The sequence below is a fragment of the Pinus tabuliformis genome, chromosome X (genome assembly GCF_031772625.1).
Source record: "Pinus tabuliformis cultivar Carrire ecotype Pingquan chromosome X, CPIR1, whole genome shotgun sequence".
Classification (NCBI taxonomy): Eukaryota; Viridiplantae; Streptophyta; class Pinopsida; order Pinales; family Pinaceae; genus Pinus; species Pinus tabuliformis.
Window position 1 is genome coordinate 972,480,115 of NC_142308.1, and position 23,228 is coordinate 972,503,342.

The following is a 23,228-nucleotide window of genomic DNA, read 5'->3' on the forward strand; positions in this document are numbered from 1 at the left end:
AAATAGAAAATTGTGTCATCCTTCATGATATCATGATGATATCCATCGTTGATATCCTACAATGGAATCCAATTTTGGCATGTTGCAACAAAATAAAACCTCAGTCTATAGAGTTTCTGGTCAATCAGCTATTATCATTAGCAATTGAAATTGTAATTTTTTTAAATTTCTATACAATAAAGTAATCAGCTATTTTAACTATAGTTTAATTTCATCATTTTCGTACAATATTACGCGTAAGTTGTTTGTCTTGGCTTTTAATCAATAACACAGTGATTTGTTTGGAGAATTCCTCATATTTTCACATCTCTAGCATAATGTGCAAGCAGCAACCCACAATTGACTGTTCCCATGATCCCATAGGAACTTCAAACTTCAATAATTTCTTATGCCTGGGGCTTAGGTAATCTATCAAACAATTTGGCTGAAGCTTACCTCTCATGTGTAGTCTGTCTTTAACCAAGGAGACAAATATTAGAGAGCTCTAAGTCTTTGGGGATCCATTGATCATCATTAAAACAATGATAGGTAAATCTAATCCCAAAGAATCAAAATTAGAAAACATCAACTCTAGGATCAAACAAGAAATTAAGGTTTTTGTAACAGTCTCCTTCCATATCAAGAGGGACTTGAACGAGGAGGCCAATCAATGGGCTAAACAAGAAACTAAGATTACCCTGGCACCTTGGGAAAAAATGGGGTTAAAGACTTTATGGTCATTCCCTATATTTATGAGAAAGTGGGTATCAATGCACATTAATTTCAACATGAAGCAGCAATTAACAAGTTCGCAAAGCTTTAGGATGGGCAATCCCAGGACACATAACACCCTCCTCTTCATGCGAATTCGCTCTTGGTTTGTGGCAATTGAATTTTGTTCTGTGTTTTGGTACATTTGTGGTGGGATAATGGCAGGGCCAGGCATCAAATGGTGGTGTATTTCAGGTATTCTGGTAAGTCTCATGGTTAGCTTCTGCCTGTTTATTAATATATGTTTTCTCTGGATTGGTTTCTTCCTTTCATTAGCCTCCTGTGTGAGCAGGAAGTGTTGAAATGTGTAGCTTGGGAGGTAATCCCACAAACCCTAGGGTATTGGGTTTGTGAGGAGTTGACCCACAAAAGTGGTCTGTGGGCAGTGTAACCAAGCAGTGGGTTTTGTACCCAAAGTTGTGGGCGCAAGACCAAGTGGAGAAAATGATATTTTATTCATTGAAAGTATGTGGGGCACCCTTGAAGGTCCAAGGGGCACCTAGGGCTTCAAGGATGTGGCGAAAGATTAACGAAATGAATTTTAGTATTTACTCCTTGAGAAATTGGTGTTTAAGCAAGATTGCTTAGGTCGGCTTTGATGAAGTAGTGTGACCCTTGGTGGAATGTGAGACCACCATAGAACACTACAAGGAGTAAATGTGAGCTCGTTGAGGATCATTCCAAGCACATTCTCTCAAGTGATCTGATCAAGAAACAAGTGTGAATTACCTCAGGTGGCCGCAGGACTTTAGGAGGACGAGATTTGTGCAAGAGAGGTCTGTCTTATGTCTGTTGGGAGTCCATGTTTGCACAGGATTAAAGGAGAAATGTCTCTTTGATTTCAGCCTCAACTAAGTCTGTTTTGTGCGCAGGATTTTATTTCTCTGTGATTTCGTGCCCTAGCTAGGGCTTCTTATATGCAGATACAGCCACATTGAAGCACAGAAATCTGGTTATTTAGCTCTGTTCAGTGCATGGAGGAAGGGATGCCGAGCCATCCAAAGAAGGCCTAAAAAGCCCAGGTCTGTTGACTGTGTTAGGGCCACAGAACCTCAAGGTATGTGAGCTGTTTCTGTGGTGTATTGGGCTGAGTCTAACACTCAAGGTGCTGAACAGAAGTGCAGCTGTGAGGGCTGTCTTGAAGTGAAGAAGTTTGGGAACAGATTCATGGAGGGAAGTGCTGAAGTAGAGTAGCAAGAAGTCTGTCCTACATGGAGGGATAGGACAGCTGTTTGGTTGCCCTAGTTCAGTCATCTTATTGTTGGAGAATGTAACTAAGTTTGGTCTTCATAATTTGTACCATTATGTATTTTATGTAAAAAGCAAAAGAAAAGAAAAAGAAAAATTATTATTATTATTTTTCTAGACAAACATGTTCTTCATGCTTCTAGGTTTTTGAGTCAAAGAGTCAAAGTCCTATTTGGACCTATTGTAAAAGAAAAAATTCAAATATGTAATTTTGGGTCAAAAACCCCTCTAGGTGCCAAGTCAGCCTACATGTCAAGTCGGCCTTGCCCCAATGGACATGTCTATTCGCACCCCTTTGAACTATATAAATAGAGGGAAGATGGAGCTCATTTGGACACACACTTGGATGGTTTTGGTCTGAAATATCACAGAAAGGATAGAGATGATAAGGACAACCAAAGTATGAGAGATATCTTGCTGGTGATCTCTTGTTGACAGATCTGTTGGGAAGAAGGAAGGTTTGGCTTGGCATCTAAAGGTGGAAGTTTTCTGTGATCATGGGTCTTGGATGTCTCAATTTTGATCTGATTCTATAAGAAAAAAAAAATTCTGGGTTTTCCCTTGGAAAGGTTTTTGCCCTGGCTTGGAGCCTATATCTTGTGTTCTTTTTTTTATGTGATCTTCATGTTCATGTTATGGTAATTGTTGGATGAATGAATCAGAATAAAAATTAACAAGAAGCCATCTAAATTCACAAGCAATTACTATTGAAAAGGAAATCTAAATTAATATACAAAGCCTCCTGATTTCCAATATGGTATCAGAGCTGAGTTTGATTAAGGAGGCTAGAAGATCACTTTGTTGGCATCGAAGTATTAAGCATCACGTGACTATGACTTAAATCTCATATTCGGTGGCTCTCTAAAAAATTTGGGTCTGTGATTCTATGGTCCGCATTGTCCTCACAGTGGCTCGTTCGTATGGTTGAAGGCTCGCTTTTATAATTCACCATGACTAGCATAACTTTGCGATAACCCTAAAAGATCCGATCCACAGAAAATATGGACTCTATGGCAAAAATGCAATACAAGAAATTTACAGTTGAAAAGCATTATAATCTATGGCTTGTTTTGAATGGCTCGTTATATCATATGTGGTCACTACCCTAAGGCACAAGGCTCGTTGTATACACCGTGGTTCGGATAGGTATAGAGATTTGGTATTCATGGATCATATATAAATCGTTGTTTTTGTGGCTCACAACGAGGAGCACTGAAAAATGGCATCGTTTAAACAATGGCATATATAGTATATGATGACTCGCATTTTATATAACTGCTGCTCGTTTATCTATTTAGCTATGGATTGTATATATGGGTTATAGTGGCTTGGTTGGGCTCATTTATCCTTGTATCATGACACGATAGTAGGTTCATACAATGGCATCAATCTATACATGTCAACGTCACATTGTGATGCCTCAGTAACAAAGTATAACTCGTTGAATTCCTGTATGTGACTTACAAGTCGATCACACTTACTATAACAGTAACATTCATTTGATATGAGGCTTGCATTGTATGAACTCTCTACGATGGCTTCTCTGTGTATTGCTTGCACCAAAATCTACTGATCACACTTGAATGACTCTGAGTTATGTATAAAGAAATAGGACTTTTACGTATGGTTCAACGATGGTAGTTAAAATTCGACTTACTCTGCACTAGCTCGATCTAAGTGGCTTTAATTACAGCTATTATATATCAAGCATTATGAGGAAGGACTCGGAACTAGCACTCACTTCATCTTAGTCTGTAATGGCCACTCTCCACTCTTATTGTGACATGGCACATGAATCTAGTGGGATTGTTTATCACAACGTAGTCGCATCACAATCTCACGTATTTTATTAAGGTCGTCTGATGTGTCAATTATTTAGCATCGAGCATCAGAATCTAATGTGTCAAATGTTATGACTTGGCATCACGGTGATGCGATGGTTGGTATCTTGCACTTATTCTTTGGGTCACATGGTCGCCAGGACCTTAATACGTGTTATAAATGGGCAGACATGGGAGGAGGATGATATAAAGGACGTCTATTTGGCTAAATCAAGCAGGCATAGAACTATGACTCAGAAATTATGGTTCAATTATAAGTCTGGGACTTGTAGCCACAGTGATTTGATGATGATCCAAGTAAAAATTTGTCAAATAACCTACATATGACAGTAATTCAATGAGAAGTCATGCAATCTAAGATAGTTGTATGGAAGTGACACTCTACATGAAGGTTCTCATACCTATATGATAGTGTTTGGATGGGTTTCATTGTATGAAGATCAATGGATAGCAGTTTGGATCATCTTCTAGATGTGCGTTGACCTGGTTCAAGAAAACATTGTAACTGGGCCATTATCCCTAGTACGGGAACCCATATTTTGTAAAGAGACAAGTTGCCTAAGAGTTGTAAAAGCATTGTTGAGGAGAGTCAGTGTTATTGTCAGTGTCTGTCGAGATAAGGATATAGGTCCTAGTGTTGTTGATCTGTCAAATAAAATCATTTAAAATCATTGTAAGTGGACCATTGTCCCTAGTACAGGAGTCCACAATTTCTATATTTTATTTTTGTCTTTATAAGGTAATAGGGCGGTGCTAGGCTGGTGAATGAAGTCACCTTCAGGTTGGGGTCTGTAAACACTTCAGGGTGGTAGGCTGGTGCTAGGGTGAGTTGTGGCTCACTAGGGTGTTGGGGCATCCTTTCAGTTCGCTGCTGATAAAACCAGGGTGTTGGGGCATCCATCCAGTTGGAGCTGGAGAAGAATGTTTTTCTAGAGTTTTATATAGTTGTAGCTTTCTTTTAAGTTGGGGTTGGAGATTAAAGAACTTATTAGAAAAGTGTTCAGTGGTTTTTGACCCAGAGGGGGTTTTCCACCTAAAAATCCTGTGCCTACAATCTTTATATTTTACATTGTTGTTTACTGCTTTCACTAAATAATTATAATAACTGAAGATTAGCTAATGCTCTGAAAAAAAAAATCAATAAAGTGCTAATTGCTAAGAAATACTAGTTCACCCCCCTGGTCAATATTTCCAACACTTAGTACATTTTTCCCTCCTTTTATTTAATTAAAATACCTTTTCAATTTGGGAAAAAGTTAAATCGACCACGATCCCTCCTCGGGCCATTAAAAGTCACTTCCCACCATGTCATCCTGTAGATCTTGTTCTGGTGCCAACGAGCTATTACACTAAGGTGTTCCATCAATTATTCCTCCTGGAATGTCACCTTAAGCGTAATTAATTGGGTTGGGCTCAATAATAACCCCATTTTCCAAAATTTGACGGAATGCAATGGAACAAAAGGCAAGTTGCACGGATGATGGAATATGCCAATCAAATGCCATCAGATCCGAAATAAACTCCTCACAATCTCATAAATCCCCTCCAGAAGCCCCTGGTCCTCTTGAAGGAGTAAACCTGCTCCTATGACCTAGCTGTCTCCAACCCTGGAAGTTCATCCTGACCACGCCATAAGGGAAACCAGAAAAAGGAACATGACATAGAAGAATGCAATGGTTGGCACTACTTGGAGTATGGTAAAGATGGCACAAAAGGAGGAGGCACTTACTAAAGTTACAAGGGGTCTTGGTACTGGCAAGGTGTAGTTGCAAATTGTGACACTAAGGATTGGTAAGAAGGTGCTTTTCGCACTATTGGTGTTGAGGGATGTAGTTATTGTGCTCCTATAGATGGAGAAATTCCAAGAGGGATTTTCTCGTGAAGTGGCAGAGAAGAAGAAACAAAAATGATTTGTGAATGAGCCTTTGCAATTTCTTGCTCATTTTTGAGAATATGAACACTGGTTTGTACCTCTTTGATATGTTTCTCCAACAATCAAAACTTGTCATTAGTTGCTCCATGATTATTTTTTGTAAACATTTGCAACTCTCCCACTGAAGTCTCCAAATGTCAAGTAGTGAAGTCCATGAGTTAAAGCCTTCCACTAAGTCCTTCCAGTGCATGTAGTAGGTTATCAATTTCCTGCTTCATGATATTTTCAACTAATTGAATCATCACAACATTGTAGGATGCTCGATTGTTTTCTTGCCTTGGTTCTGCAGGTTCCATTTGTTCACAAAGACTGCAACATTTCAAAGAATATATCGACTTTGGTGTTGTAATGTGAGTGATGTATTCTGCAACTTTGAGCTGAATGGGGAAAAGAGTCTGAGTTAGTTGTTGGCACCAATTATTTGGGAAGTCAATAGAGGCTCGGGTGTCAAGGTGACCAGATGCACTGGATGAGAGCAGATTGTGCACGAGGATCTCCAGGAGGCATTTAAGATGAAGTAGGATCTCCTAAATATTGGTGTGATCAATGTGTATGAAGATATCATGAAGTTGGACGACACATTGGCTGTATAAGGAGTGAAGCTGATATGAACCACACATACATTGTACAAGTGAGGGAACCAAGGGGAGGGCACTAGCGGCAAAGCATTGGAATGGGTCCATCACACCAAGCAAGGCATCACATGAAAAAACCTTACTGAAGATCCCAAAACTGAACAGAGCTACTGGCTGGAACAGGGATAAAAAAATCGTTCTACTTTGTAAGCTAGAAACACAAATATCAGAAATTAAGTTGCTTTTGATTTAACTTTGCACAATACTTTTGAAAAATTGGATCCATTGAGGCTGTGGAAGCCTGATTGTTGAGGAGAGGTTCTATTGAGGCTACAGAGCCTGAATTTTGAGGGCGTGGATCCCTTGAGGCTCCAGAGGCTTGAATAAGGAGTAACCAGATCCCTTAGGCTACAAAATCCTGAATGTTGAGGAAGCAGATCCCCTTGAGGCTGCAAAAGCTTGAATAGTGAGGTATGGAATCCCTTTGTTATCCCCAAAAAAGTTTGATGTCCGCAGACTGAATGGTCTAGAGTATAATATAAAATGATACAGCCCAGATGGACTGTATGCCAAATAGAAAAGATAGGAAAAATAAATTGCTCAAAAAGGGATCGAATAACACACATTACCTCTATTAATCATCCCTCTTACAGGCAACATGCGATATATGGGAGATGACCGTAATCAAAGTTGATCATGTCCCCGAGACATTAAAATATAACAAACTCTAACAATCTTAATGATAACCTATAATAATTACTATCAGGCTCGTAATATGCATGGTTCACTGAGCCTCTTTTACAAAAGGAGAAACCCCTAGATAACTAATTGTTAACTAGTTGTTTATGAGTGCACCAAAATGTGAACTGTCTCTTCATGTATCAATGACAACCGTATACATCACTACAGCCATTAGAGAAACGGAACATGAATTCCTTGTGCCCGATATGGAAATGGTGTATATTGTAACATAGCCTTTCTCCGTTGTCTCCCATTATAAATATGGGAATTCAAGGATTTTATTGCTTTAGACTTTATAATATATTTTGTCTTCTTTGAAAAAAGGATCTTGAATCATTTCAAAACAACCATGTCTTTGAACTTTACTGCTGCAAACCTAGATATACCAGCCTGGCAGCCATGTGTTTAGGGCCAGGGTATAATCAACTATATCCTTAGAACTGCATTTCATCTATCTGTGTTGTTCAAATTTTCAGAATCATTAACTACATATTCAAAGTAACCACTTAGCATCAACAATAAACCTGTCATGCGAAATGGTGTTAGACTCTATAGCCCACTGCGATAGAGATGTTGTCGCATACATGGATAATACTTACATCATCACATTCGGGTTCAAAGAGGATATAATTCTTATAATAAACATCGTAATACTATATAATATATACAAACAAAAATAAAACTATTTCTATAGTAACATTATTTTTATGGTTCCCACGATTTAAACCAAAAAAAAAATAGTATTTTTATGTAAATATCATATCTACAATATTTCTATTTATGAGTAATGGTATCTCTCTATATATATATGACATAAATAGAAATACTGTATATATGATATTTACATAAAATAATGATATATATATATATATATATGCATATATAAAGAGAGATACCATTAGACATAGATAAAATTACTATAAATATGATATGTTATATAAAAATAATGTTACAATACGTATATGTGTGTGTAGTTAGTTAGTTAGCTAGCTAGCTTGACAATAATCAAAAACTATATTTTCACATATCCATATCTGCATAATTTTTGAGTTCTGAGATCTACTACTGAGTTATACTGTGTTGAGTGAGATTACAACCAGCTTAGATCCATCTTACATGATCAAAAAATTTACAGCTCAAAGGATTGATCCCTATCAAGTTTCAACATCTGATAGATCCGGGGATAACATGGATCTATGTTGGTTATGTTTCGTTTGCTTATGTGAGAAAATCAATAATCTAGGAAATGTTCCAGAGGCTTGACATTCCTTTAATTTAATCCTAGGAACACTATTTATCTTGGTCCATTCCCACTGCCCAATCACTTGAACACTAGAAGCTAGATATCGTATTAACAATGCATAAATCATGCTCAGTACACTGACTTTGCGCTTTCATTAAATTCCAGATATCACTTCCAATGGCAAGCCTTTGGCTCTTTTCTTGACTGGTTTTGAGATACTCTTAAATGGTTTGATAATGTAGGAAAGTTAGAGGCACTCCTGACCAGAACAACATTGGAAGCACGAATACTTGATAGGGCCACAGTGTCAAGAATCCTCTATTCACTGATGAGTGCATGTGTGTGAGACTCAAAGGTAGACAAGCTCTGTATACAACTTAAGTTTGAAAATACATTAGTTCACCAACCTGAAAAGTTCGATTAATAGCATCATCATTGAACTTGTATTGGGATGCCACACCTGCAGATAGAATGAAAGACAAGATATGTATAAATCTAGCCTCGAGTAATAGCAGACAACACATGCATTGATGAATTCAAAATTACTAACGATGGATATACGCGTGCCAACTGTCCAGCATGTATTACCTCCAACAGATTCCCTCTCGTGACTTTGCTCTCTAAACGGTTTTTCTAAGCTTGAGCTTTTGCCTTTGACATCTGACCAACCATCGCTTGCTATCGCAGCTTGCTTTGAAAATCTAACATCTCCATTTTCGGCTTTTGTTGATATTTCTTCTTCGTCAGGCACCGGACAATTAGAATAGTGAGACGATTGCGACTCGGGCTCCAGGTAGCATTGTTGCCTTCTAGGCCTATCGTAAGCAGCATCATTTTTAGTGAAAGTAGATCTTCTCCCTGAATGAATATGAAACTCACTCGACCTTTTTGGGTCATTACGTCTGTTAAGCGTGTCTGCCCATACATCACTCGCCAAGCGTACAGCTGCAGAGGAGTTATCTGATGGTATTATCTCATCTATCTGATTTCCAGGGGATAAGTACTTTGGAGTTTTAAAAGGCTGCAGTTCCATGCTCTCAAATCTCCCTAGTTCCTGAGCAATTCCATATCTGCGAGGTCCAACTAACGGTGTCAAGAACGAAGACTCAAAACAATTTTCTGTTCCAATATTCCCCACCTCTAGCGCACTGTTTTTCACATTAGGAAATGATTTGCACCCCTGCATCCAAATTGCCTGCTGGTCTACAAAGCAATGGTTGCTGCAGTTTTCCATGGCTGGAATCTGCTTGGCAATATTGAAAACCGGCGACAATGAGGGCAAACTACTGTGAGTTGCATATTGTACAGATTCAATATCAATCCTATTTCTTATGGGAACGGAATTCGCAAATGCCATTTGAGGACTTTTCAATCTATTTCCATCCATTTCCTTCTGTTTTCCACGGACATTTTGATCATCCATTTCCTTCTGTTTTCCACGGACATTTTGATCATCCATTTCCTTCTGTTTTCCACGGACATTGAGATCACCCATTTCCTTCTGTTTTCCACGGACATTGTGATCATCCATTTCCTTCTGTTTTCCACGGACATTGAGATCATCCATTTCCTTCTGTTTTCCACGGACATTGTGATCTCTATTTGACGCCACAATCTCCCTGTACGAACCTACATCCCACATGTTGTTTCCAAGGTGCCGCTGCTGTGATTCTTGCCACTGCAACTCATTCAGCTTTCCCTCCTCATGCATAGAATGGTTAGCCTTGCAGGGTGACTCGGAAGCCAAGCCGGGCTGCTTCACACAATCATCCATCGTTGTCTGATGTTCACAATTTGCATACACGTAAGAAGAGGCCACAGGGGCGGGACTCAAGAGCCCTCCTCCAAATTCATGCCCTCCCTCGCTGTCTTTTAGCATTCTGGATCTAATTTCCCACTTCTCCGTTCCTAAATTTCCTAATCTAGGCGTCTGTTCAATGGTCTCTTCTTTCTGTTCACTGCAAAAGTACCGCTCCCAATGGTCAGCAAGAGCTGGAGCTAACGCTTGCTTGCCCTTCAATGCCGTCCCAGGCTTCTTGGCAGATGACTCGGAGGGCTTGAGCGCGATCACGGACCTTGTCCTGACCTGGAAAGGCCCAAATCCAGCAATCACATGTGTCTCTGTAACCAGATTAACATTGTTTGTAGATGATGAAGAGGCTCTGGGGGCTTGCTGCTGCGCCTTTACAGGGTTCCCAATGACAGACTCAACCCTAGGAAGAATCTGTGGATAGATTGCATACCTGCACTCCCCTTCAATGTCAGTATCGCCGACGTTATTTCCCCCGGAAGGAGTACTAGTCGACCCTTCAGTCAGGCGAACAGGGAGACCCTTTCCACAAAACTCCGCCCCATTTCTATCGCCATGGGACTTATTCAATCCTGTCCACGTCCCTTTGATCTCTCTGAGCTTAAGAGAATGGCCACCAGGCCTCAGCCTTTGAACCCACGAAGACTGCAAGCCCTTGCTGCCCATTGCACTACTACTCCTACCCAATTCGTCAAACCTCACAACATCGCTACCTCTAATAAGCCTAGTGGAAGTGCCAAAGGACTGCATATGTTTGCTTACCTTTTACCTGCACTGCTCTCTGAAATTCGGTTCTGTTCAAGCCGCTGCCTGAAATCTCTGTTCTCTGCACTCGCCCATGCTCCACGACCCACCTGCCAATTAAGAGCGTTAAAGAACTTGATTTTCGTGCTGCGGTGAGCTCTAATCCGCTAGCCTCCAGCACAAATAGGTTAATGACGACATGAGGATTTGTTCCTGGGACCTCTTATCATCTCGTCCACATAAAACCGAGCGCAAAGCGACATGTATCCAACACTTGCTTACTATGTGTTGTCAGAAACTGATACACTTTAATGTCATGGAGATTGCAGATCCGATTGGTCAAAAAATGCGTGTTGCTGATAATTTTGCGTGAAATTCTTCAATGCTTGAACACCTGGTGTTAAGATGACACGGAGTCCTACTCTTATACTCTTATAGTTCATCACAACCAAACTGGGTTAAAATGGCTAATGAAGTCAGTTAGTGTTTGTAATCGTCGACATGATTTGCCAAAATCATATGAATCCTCTTGTCTGGTACACGACTTATCCACACCCAGATTAATCGCAAACTAGACATCAACACTCAGGTTAAGAAGGGAAATAATGTCATTTGACGTTTAAGCCTTTACCCTGCGTTTGACCATACTAGGAGAAACTGGATTCTTCCATAAAAGCCATGACCTAGCTAGGTCTGACCCAATTCTTTCACGTACACAGTTAAAAGCTTTGCCAATCATCAATATAATCGCGTTAAAATATCTTCCTTTATTGTTTTCGGTTGAAAGGTAGATTCTACCTTTTAAGTGGGTGAGGTGTAAAAATTTATATGATGCATAATTAAATATTTCAAAAATATTACTTTTAAGTTTATTTTAATTTTAATTATTAATTTAGGAGGGGTTTCTATTTTTAGAGGGGCATTAAAACACCGATGGATATCAGTATATATCTAGACTCCAGATCAGTGAGGATTTGTTGGATTTCACCCCGCCACACGAGATCTCAGCAGCATATACCTCTCAGATCTATTTCTAGGAGACAGACTAAGTACTCTAGACCTCAGCAGCGAGTAAACTCCCCCAAGCAACGATTTAGTGGACAGTTCACACTTTCCACTTGTTCTTCATCGGGCCAACACACTTTGTTGAGTTTCTTCAGTTTTCTTCATTCATCCTTGGATGTTAGGAAAGATGGATTTGATCTTCAAACCTATTAGCTCATGGATCTTCTCCGTCAAGGCCAAATGCTAGTTTACTTCATGCATTGTATCTTTTATAGGAGACCATTTGGTTCTCCCGCTTTGTATGGACATCATTATACCCAACAGTGCCTTTGACCTACTTTGTGGTCAATAGTTCAACACAAATATAATTATCTTATTTTATCTCTCGGGTTATATTATGTCAGTACCGCTCCCATTATGTTTGGGGCATTGCATGAACTCTACCGCTCCCATTATATTTGGGCCATTATATGAGCTCTAGTCATTTTTATGGCAGGAAGTTAGCATAAGATTAAATGTTATTTGGATATTGCAAACAAGAGGACTTAACAAGATAATTCTATCTGATTAATAAAGCTGGAGAAAAAAATGGACAATACAAACCGCAAGCTTACCATTCTAGCCAAATGATAAGCCAACATCTCCTTCTCCTTGAATGAGGGTAGTGACCTAGCCAACACAAATGTCTAGAGATTTTTCCCAATAGTTGCTATGACTCATTGGTTTTTTCTTGCAGTGTTTTTGTCTTCTCATGTAGTTATATGTCGAGGTCTAGCACAGTTAGAATGTTTCTATAAGTTTATATTTACAAGATGCTCTAATTAGACTAGATTGTAACCACCTCAACAAAAAAATTTGGTCTATATAATCCTCATTTGAAATAATGCAAAGTGCATAACTTCATATATATATATATATATATATATATATATATAAGTTTATTAAAATTAAATTATTAACTAAAAAGTTTTTTTTTTTTAATTTCTCAACAAAAGGTTGAACACTTTTATATAATTTATAAATAGTAGATATGATAAACCAGCCTAGATCCATCTTAACCCTGGATCTATCAAGCATCGAGAGGGATCAAATCTCTCGAGGTGCAAACCTCTTTTCTGAGTGCAAAACTTGAGGAAAGGTTTGCACCTCGAGAGATTTGATCATTCTCAGCACTTGATAGATTCAGGGTTAAGATGGATCTAAGTTGGTTATATAATATCTATAATTATAATTTTGTGACTATTTCTTATTCCCTCTCTCTATCTCACCCCACAAACATACACACACTCTCTCCCTATCTATCTATCTCCCTCTCTCTCTTCCCCTTCTACCTCTCTCTCTCTTTTTCCACCTCTCCACCTTTCTCCCTCTGTGTGTTTCTTCTTCCCTCCCTCTCTCTCCCCCTCCAACTCCAACCCCCTCCCTCTCTCTCTACTAAGTCCTCTCTCTTTTTTCTTCCTCTCTCTGTCATTCTCTCCCACCTCCCTTTATCTCTCCCCCCATCACTCTCTCTCTCTCTCTTCTCTCTAACTCTAACACTATCTCCCTTCCTCTCTCCTTCTCTCTCTTCCCTCCATCTATGTCTCCCTCTCTCTCTTCCCATTCTCTTCCTATCTCTCTCTTCCCTCGTCTCTCCACATCTCTTCCTTGTTACTCCCTCCTCTCCCCCATCACTCTATCTCTCTCTCTTCGCCCCACAACTTTGTCACTATCTCCCTCCCTCTACCTCTCTCTCTCCCTCCTTCCCTCTCATTCCATCCCTCTTAAATTTGATACCATGATATTGTGTTTAAGAAAGTATTTAAATTAAAAAAAAAAAAAAAACTCAATTGGTGTAAAATATTAAACCTATATTTTGGATCAATTATATCAAAGAAAATACAATAATGAAAAACTTAAAATAATCATGCACTATCTTTGCTCTATTATTGTTGGTCAATTTGTTTGTCCTCATGGCTTCGATCCTGAGTTAAAATGGATCTATGTTGGTTTTTTGTAACATTATTTATATTTATATATTTCACATCTTTATATATAAAGTATTCTCATTTTTAATTGTATTGAAACCTTGATTTAATTTCTATGGGAATCTTTTTAGTAGTTGTGATGATAGAGAGTTTAGATATATCTTAAAAGTAATGCTATTTTTTTTTCTTTTAGATTTTATTAAAATATATATTATAAAATTAATTAAAATAAAATATTTTAATTGTGAAATAATTTATGTTTTTTGGGCATGTGGTATTGATAAGCCATGTTATTGGCCCATGGTACTGTAACAAAGCCTATTTACATGTTAATAATATAAAGTGGGGGTGAATATCTATGGTTAAGAATCGTGTCATATTGTTGTAAAATATTTTAATTGTACCAACAATATTTTGATTGTAAAATAAGTTATGGTTTTTGGATATGTGGTTTTGATAAGCCATGTTATTGTCCCGTGGTATGGTAACAAAACATATTCACAAGTTAATAAAAAACAAAATACTTGTAACTTTAATTTTTTATTATTAATTGAGCCAAAATTTAAATGTTTACATTCATCCAACTTTGTATTACTTTTAACTTTTTATTTATTGCTTTTAATGTGTTGTTGTTGTTGTTAACTTTTTATTTATTGCTTTTAATGTGGTGGTGGTGTTGTTGTTGTTGTTGTTGTTGTGTTTTTTTTTCGCCGACATATAAATGTTAAATGTAAAACATTTGTGGCTACAGATTTACCCCTATACTAGGTTGATATTGACATTAGATTAAATTTGTTAAATGTTAAATGTCGATATTGACATTAGATTAAATTTGTTAAATGTTAAATGTTAAACATTTATGGTTGACATCTACCCCATAATGGGTTGTAGAGCACGCCATCATCAAACTTATTTAATAATTAATACTTTTCTATAAATTATAAATGATAAATAAAATCAATTATCTAAATTAATTGATATTTAACTATCATAGATTTATATTAATGAAATCTACCAAACACTAAGAGGGATTAAATCTCTGAGGATGTAAGTAATTTTTTGTTTGCAAAATTTGAGGAAAGGTTCACACCTAAAGAGATTTTATTCCTCTCCGCTATGCTAGATCTGGAGTTAAGATGGTTGTATGTTGTTTTTGAACAACACACTAATAAAATGATTTAACTATAAGAAATTTTTAATTTTCACTTATTTTGTAGGATATATAGAATTAATTTTATGAATAATGTTTTTTTAAATGTTAATCATATTTGAAATAATCTCCACCCTCGCGGTTGGTTACTACAAAACCAACAGGTAATAGTGACCTCCATAATTACTTATTGGTTAATAATGAGTTAATAGTATATTTCTAAGATGCAAAGTGTTGAATAATCCATGGATGGAGCTCTGCAAACCCTCGCAGCGGCTAGGGTTTCACCCTAGCTATCCATTTTATGCTTCATTTGCATGAATATTTTGCAAATCTCTTCTGTAATGCCAAATTCCAATGATTGAGTGAAAAAAAGACAATTTCTTTTACATGTATGGCTACCGCTCTAGCAAGCTTTTCTTCAGCTTCGTACAGTTTCATGTTGAAATTTGGTTCTAGTCTTCTGGTGGTTCAAGAAATTCCTTCCCTCAATGTTCATATGGATGAGGAAGTTATCAATTCTGAAAATTTTTACACTGAGTAAGGCCTTCTTTACAAGTTTAACGAGTTTTGGTCATGACTAGTTGATCGGCCCAAATGGATCTCTGAAACTTGGAAGCCCCTTTTGTCGGATGAGTTAAATATTTACCCTTTAGCTCGGGGTATTTTCGTTGTGGTTTTTTATAACATAAAGTACAAGAAGGCCATTTGCAGAGCTAGGCCATGGTTTTGGGGTCGTGTTGGTCTCTTCATACAACCCTATACTCTCACTTTTGATCCAGTAACAATATCAATCTCTATGACTCCAGTTTGGGTAAGGCTTCTGAACCTTCCCTTGCAATTTTGGAATCCTCCATCGCTTTCCTCTATTAGGAATGTGTTGGGAAACTTTTTATCGCCAATGTCTTGAAACTGCAAAATTATTCAAAACTACTTATGCTTGAATATGTGTGAAGGTGGACTTCAACAATGGTTTTCCCATAAAGATTAATCTGACGCCTCCAAATGATGTTTGGGTCCAAACACTCAACTATGATAATGAGAATATTTCTTTCCACTGCAGAGCATGCTATGAAATGGGGCATATAATTAAAAGCTACCCAAAGCTTTTACCTAATAACAAAGATCGAAAAAGAACCCGAAGACCTAAATGGTGGGAAGGAGCTCAAGGTATTTATTATGTGATATTCAAAGAGGATGTGCTTCATGATAAGAAAGAACCAAAAGACAAGAAGGAAGCAGATACGACCAAAGAAATTACATAAATGGCAACATAAGCCAAGCAAGAAATACTAAATGCCAATGAGGATCCTCTAGACTCAACAAAAGTAGAAAAACAACAAACCCTCATGGATTATGGATCCCCTCCTGAATCCAAAAGTATTCTTGTTGGAAAAGCATCTCCTTGCAGATCAAGCATATGAGGAAGAACCCAAATTTCACTTACCAAAGAATAATATGCTAGAAATAGAAGAAAACATGAGTTGGACTCAAGTTGTGAAGAAAGGAAAAGGAATTTCGCCATAGAAAACAAGGAGTTGACTAAGTCAAAACGAAAGTAGTGAATAATGGAATGTAAAAATATCTAGATATTGAGAGTTTTTTGGAAAACAAATAGTTGGAAAGGGGAAATTTTTGTGTCAGGGAGAACTCATTTGAGGGTTTGGATTGAGGTCTCATGATCAATTTCAAACCTTCAAAGAAGATTGGAATATGTAAAGGTTTAGCCTAGTAACCATATTTTTTTAATAATGCAAATTCCTACTAGTTTCTTTGAAAAAAAAATAAAAAAATTAAATGTTATATATAATTAATTTTTTCTATTAATACTTTTAAAAATGTTATATGTTAATTATGTATTAAGCATCTAAGGAATTGCATATTTAAAATATATTATTTATGGCTAACATTAATTTTTTTTGTTATTAATATCTTTTAATGGCCTAGTTTCACTAATAAATGAAATAGTTTTTCTATGAGAATAAAATAATACAATTTTAAGTAAGATTGTGATTTCTTATTGCTTAAAATACAATTTTGAATGCATAAATGGATTTGGAACCCTAGAAAACCCTCGAGACAATAGATATGTGTAGATTAAACAACTTAAACTTATAATTTATAAAAATTCCACCCGATTTTAGACCAAATTTCTCAATATGATAATTAATGATTTCAAATTCTATAGAAATTCAATCCTTCTGTGTTTTATATAATTTATAAATAATAAATATGATAAATCATCTTTTTTTAATAATTAATATTTTTACATAATTTACAAAGGCGTAGTCCAACTAATAGATAAAATGGTTTTTTTTTGCAGAAATCCAATAATACAATTTTTAGTAAGATTGTGATTTTTTATTTTTTTAAACGCACTTTTGAATGAATAAATAGATTCATCACTTGAAGCGTTGAATCTTTGCAAATTAAACAACTTATGATTTCTGTATTCAAGCTTCTGTAATCCATAATGAATTAAGCAAAACCTTTCGGTAGAAATCACATAAGAGAAATTTTCAGCCTACGCGTTTCGAACCAACAAGTGTGGTTCATCATCAGGACCAGATGACGATGATGAACCACACTTGTTGGTTCAAAACACGTAGGCCAAAAATTTCTCTTATGTGATTTCTACCAAAAGACTTTGCTTAACTTATGATTTTTAAAAATCTCTACCAAATTTTGAACAAAAATGACCAAAAAAATTATTAGAAAAATGGTCATTTCATCTCTTAATTAAACTACATCGATTATAAATAATAATAAAAAAAATCATTAACCTTAATTAATATTTAATAATTATTAGTTTCAATTATAAATGAAAAAAATCATTAACCTTAATTAATATTTAATAATTATTAGTTTCCATTTTTATAAAAAATTAATTATAAGATTGTGGATATTAATTAATAATTAATAATTTCATTTTCTATAAAAGTTCAATCTTTCTCTATCTTTTATATAATTTATAAATAATAAATATAATAAATCATCAAATTTATTTAATCATAAGAGAGTCAAGATTCAAATCACCTTATTCGCAACTTTGTTTATGGAGAGGAAAACTCATTACTAGTAATTATGTGTTAATAATTAATAATCTAAAAGTTTACAGATATTCAATCATTCTCTATCTTTGATATAAGTGACAAATAATAAATATGATAAATGACCAAACTTATTTAATACTTAAATGTTTTTAATTAATTTATAAATAATAAATAAAATAAATAATTGATATTAATTAATATTTGATAATTAGTAGTTTTAATGTTTTATATAAATTCAATCTCTTTAGTTTTTTACAAATTTTTATTTTTAATTAATATATGGAAGGGTCTTTTTTCTGTCAATTTAATCTAAAATCATAAGTTTAAGTTGTTTAATCCATAAAGTTCCAATGTCTAAAGATTTTTCAAGATGTTGAATCTATTTATACATCAAAAAATACATGTTAAACAAAAAGAAATCACAATCTTGCCCAAAATTTTATTGCTAGATTTAGGCAAAAAAACATTTCATTTATTATTTAATTTATGTGATATATTTTTTTACAATATATAGAAAATTATGTCAACAAATTATTTTCATTTTATTATTAAATTTATTATAATGATAAAAAATTACATATTTTTTCAAAATAATATAACATTATTTTTGTTTATTTCATTTCATGATCGGGGCGATATATTGGACATGTCGAAGATGTAGTCTTGCCAAGCTTACAAAAAAAAGGTCCACGTGCTATTGGATAAAGGGTGATCGGGTACTTTGTTAAGGCACTCCTTGATGTGAAGTCATCGGTTCAATTCCCTGCCTCGATCGGGGTGATATATTGGACATGATGAAGTTCTAGTCCTGCCAACCTTTAAAAAAAATGATTATAACATCACAATTAATATTATAATTTCTCATTTTCCCCGATGGGGGTGACGAACAGAGAGGAGGATGTTCCCGAGGTAACGCGTGGGAGCCTATGGTAAACACCTGGCTACAGGATGGCGAGTTGTCCTCACGACCCTCCCATATTACCTTGAGTACGAGAGACAATAAATACTAATGTGGGAAACCTTAAGTCAAATTGGGTCTTGCGGAGGGTGGTGAGCGCATTAACGTTATGGAGGGTGGCAGGGGTGTTCGATGGTCATTCTGCAAAGGAGAGAGTTTTAGAGCCTATGTGTGGAGTGCTGGGAGAAGAGGAGGGTGTTTCAGAGGAGCTCCGGGCCAGCTAAAGGGTTAGCATTGTCGTAGAAGGTTCTGCCCCTGTTGGTGTGGGTAGCTGTCAATTGCCAAATTGGGCTTGGCAAGAGCAAGTCTGCAAGGAACGTGGTGCATGTGTGTCTGACGAGGGTGGTTTATTGTGGCTTATGGTTTGTTTGGTGCAGTTTTAGTCCGAGTTGGTTGCAAATTTGCCTTTGGTGGAGCGGGATTATTGAAGTGCGCATCCCCAGCCAGTTCACAAGGTCTTGGGTTGCGGGGTGGTGCCCTTAGCGAGCCTGTCGTGGGTTTTGGTTTGACAAAATTGTGAGGGGTCGCTTCAAGGGGGTGTATGTTGCTAGTTCGAGGTGGAAAATAGCTTTGTAAGTTATGGGTGCCTAGCATTAGAGGGAGAGGAGGTTCAACCGAAGCTGGTGGTCTTGTGCGTGGATTGTTTGGGAGCTACTGGAAGGGTGGTCTTCGTCTCACTTAGGTGGTGTCAAGGTTTCAAGCATGTGGCTGGTTCATCACTTAGGGTGGTCCTCAGCCTAGGTGTCGCCTAATTCGGGCAGGACAGGTGTGGCTAAGTCCCAGCCTCAGCTTGAGCTAGTGTTTGGCAATGGTGGAGGGAGTCTGGAAGTTCTGAGTACAAAGGGTTAGAGTCGCACGGCTTCAGGAGGTAGAGGTAGTGGTCGGTCGGGGCATTCTAGACGCGTGAGGTCAGCAGCTTGAGGTGGTAGACGCGGGGGTCAATTGGGAGTCGGGGTCGCCTTGCTCTGGTCATTCTACATAGAGGGGGTTTGGTTCATTGTGGTGGTTCCAGGCGTGTTGGTGCGTCAAGGTGGATGCAGTTAGCAAAAAAGCTGCTGCATGGAGAACTATCGAGATGTGGTTCAGCCATTTCTGGATCATTTGGAGAATTCAGAGTGGGTTACACATGAGGAGCACGCCAAAATGCATTATTTCCAATATCATACCTTGGAGCGTGTTGTGGTGGTCTAACGTGGCAAGAATTTGCTATCAGAGAAGGTTGAGAAACTGGAGGCCTGGATGGCCCATTTAGAGGAGCATGCTCAATGCTCCTTTCATCCCCCACCACCTCCTGGTACAACTCTGGACAACCCAACCTCCATCACCTCTGACGACTAGCATGGATATAGGTGTTTTATATGTTATGTATGTATATTGGGGCCTATGGCCTTTGAAATTATGGATTGTGTCTCTCTTTGTGTTTTTCTTTGATTGTCATATGCTTTCGGCAGTACTCAACAAACCTGGTCGGGGTGAGACTACTTGCGATTTTCCTCTAATGTATTTCCTTTCGAAACTATGAATAGAAATTTGACTTACAAAAAAAAAATATTATAATTTCTCATTTGACATTATTGTGATATATTTAAGAATGTGGATTTTTTTTAATAATTTATTAATTATTTAGCCCATGAGGCGTAGAATATACGGTGATGAGGTGTATTGTTAAGTCACTCTATGGTGTGAAGGTTACAAGTTCAAAACTCCACAAACAAAAATCCAGCCATGGTAATGGTTGGTGTGGCCCAAGCCAGATGCGATCCCTAAGAGATTTTGACGGCTTACATTCCCCTAGGTCGCTGTTTCTCAGGCCATATGTCAAGCCTGATGTAATCTATGATGAACTCAGGTCACTTAACAAAAACAAAATAATGACGGTAAAAATCACATCATCAGAGTTTTGTCGACTCGTTTCGAACCATCCAGTGTGGTTCATCATCATGACAAGATGAAGAACCATATCTTGGCATCAAGTTAAATAAATGAAGATAAAAAAATTTAGCCGTTATAATATAACGATTAGATTTGACTAAATAAATAATATTTTAATGTAAGGAAATAACTGTTAGAGTATAGTTGTTAATATCGAATTAAGGAACATAATTAATGAAAAGGAAAATTTTAATGAAATGAATATTTAAAAATAAAAATAATATTTAGGTCAAACCTAAATAATCAAACCAATAAAATAATTAATAAAATCAATATAATAATATAATATAATAAAAATAATATTTGGTTTGAAACGAGTCTCCAAAAATTTCTCTTATCTGATTTCTAGAGAAAAACTTTACTTCATTAAATAATCAAAACACTAAAATAAAAATAATATTTAAGTCAAACTTAAATAAGCCAAACAATTAATTCTAAAAATTTAAAAATAATAAATATTTAAATTTAATAATAATAAGTTTATTAATATTAATAATAATATTTATGTATTAATATATTTAATATTATTATTATCATTCACTGTGATGACAAATGACAAATTGACTTGGACCAGCACAAATGACTAAAATAAAGCATGTACTTTACATGCTTTATTAGAAAGATTGATGATTAATAATTTTCCATCCTATTTTTAGAACCTCCTCACTATCCACGTAGTGGTTTATAAAGTCGTACTAATGAATTTATTCCAACCCTATTTTAGAATTGGAAGTGGACTCAGGTACGATAGAGGTTCTCGAGCCCCCTACGAGGTTGGATTTGCTTTGTTCCTCCTTATCAAGTGTTAAAAATTGAAGTTTGCTTTTGTATGTGGGAAAATGTTCAAGTTTTAAAGTGAATTGTTTGTTATGAAGAGTGTTCACCACCCCTCATAATTTTATAGAAGAGGAAAGTGACTACCCTAGAATAGGGTATTTAGAAGTAGAAAGTAAACCAGAGTAATAGGACCTAGAATTTAGTGAAAAAGAGGGTTATGGTAAATTCAGAGATCAATTTGAGACTACGTTGATTTGATATAATGTTTAGGCATAGAGAATAAGATAAGATGGAATATGACCTGCAACACTTATAGGAGGAAATGTTGTAGTTGCAAATCAGACATAATCAGTTGGCATCAAGATTGACAACCATTATGGAGATTCTTATAAAGTAGTGTTCTCAATTAATTATAAATGGCAAAGGGTGAAATTGATAACATGCTTCATCAGCTTAGAAATCCAAACAAGGGCAAGAAATGGATGCCCAACTTTCTCAGACATTTTGGTAATTCAATATCATTTAATCCTAGGCACATTCATGATTTAAATGTTATGGCCCCTTCGTTGGAGCCTTTTTCCAAGCTCAAGGAGGTTCTAATATTTAGCTTATTATGTCACGCTTTGTAAGTTCTATTTGATTATGGAGTAATTTTGGAGCATCTATCAATTAAATAAATATAAGATAGGATAATTATTTTTATGTTTTAGGTTAGATATAATGTGGGAGAACATGACTCAACTCATACACCTATATGCCCATTTTTGTACTATGCATATAATGTTGTACCTACACATAGATTTTCATTATGTCAAATTATTCTAATTATGGAATTATATATATATGTATGTGTGTGTGTGATCATTTATTTTAATCTTAATTATATTTTTCTCTTTTCTAAATTTAAGTAGAGACAAGAGATGTAAAATAAAAATTATGATCAATAAAATTTATTGAGTTTGTTAGTGTGGATAAATTTTAATTTTTATTAACACTGTAATATGCTAATTTTTGCATGTGTATTTATATTTATGAATGCTATTATATATATATATATATATATATATATATATATAATTTCCAAAAAACTTAATTTGAATAATAATAATTAAAATAATTTTTATTTTAAATAAAAAATAATTAATAAATTTTATAATGCCATTTTTAATATATTAATAAAATTATATAATTAATTTTATGATAAAAATAATAATGTTTTATAAGTTTTTAAGAATATTGCTTATTTATATTTCAAGAATATTAATTAAAATAATATTAATTAAACTATTTTATGAAATCCTTAGAGTGGAAAATTTTGAAATATGCATCTTCATGTAAGGGTCCAACATGAAGTGGCTAAGAATATAAAAGAATCTTTTTAAAAATAAGGTTAAAAATAAAACACTAAATAAATATAAAAAATAGTCTTCTGGATTAATCACATTGTAGATCCAATCCTTACAATGTTATTAATCTGGAAAACTATTTTCTAAATTATGGA

The 23,228-nt window shown here is 35.8% G+C and overlaps 1 protein-coding gene across 2 annotated transcripts in view; it reads right to left on the minus strand.

Moving 5' to 3' along the window:
• Positions 1-11,183, minus strand: part of LOC149142971 (uncharacterized) — a 36,027-nt gene extending 24,844 nt beyond the window's left edge. The window contains exons 1-3 of one of the 2 annotated variants that reach the window (XM_089446299.1): positions 8,920-11,182; positions 8,739-8,791; positions 8,638-8,656 (exon numbers count right to left, since the gene is read on the minus strand). In XM_089446299.1, coding sequence (XP_089302425.1) covers positions 8,654-8,656; positions 8,739-8,791; positions 8,920-10,891 — 2,028 coding nt within the window. In that variant the 5' untranslated portion in view covers positions 10,892-11,182 and the 3' untranslated portion in view covers positions 8,638-8,653. Of the gene's footprint in view, positions 1-8,637; positions 8,657-8,738; positions 8,792-8,919 lie in introns of those variants that run through there. The other variant, XM_089446298.1, reaches the window with a different exon arrangement.
• Between the last annotated feature and the right edge of the window lie 12,045 nt (positions 11,184-23,228).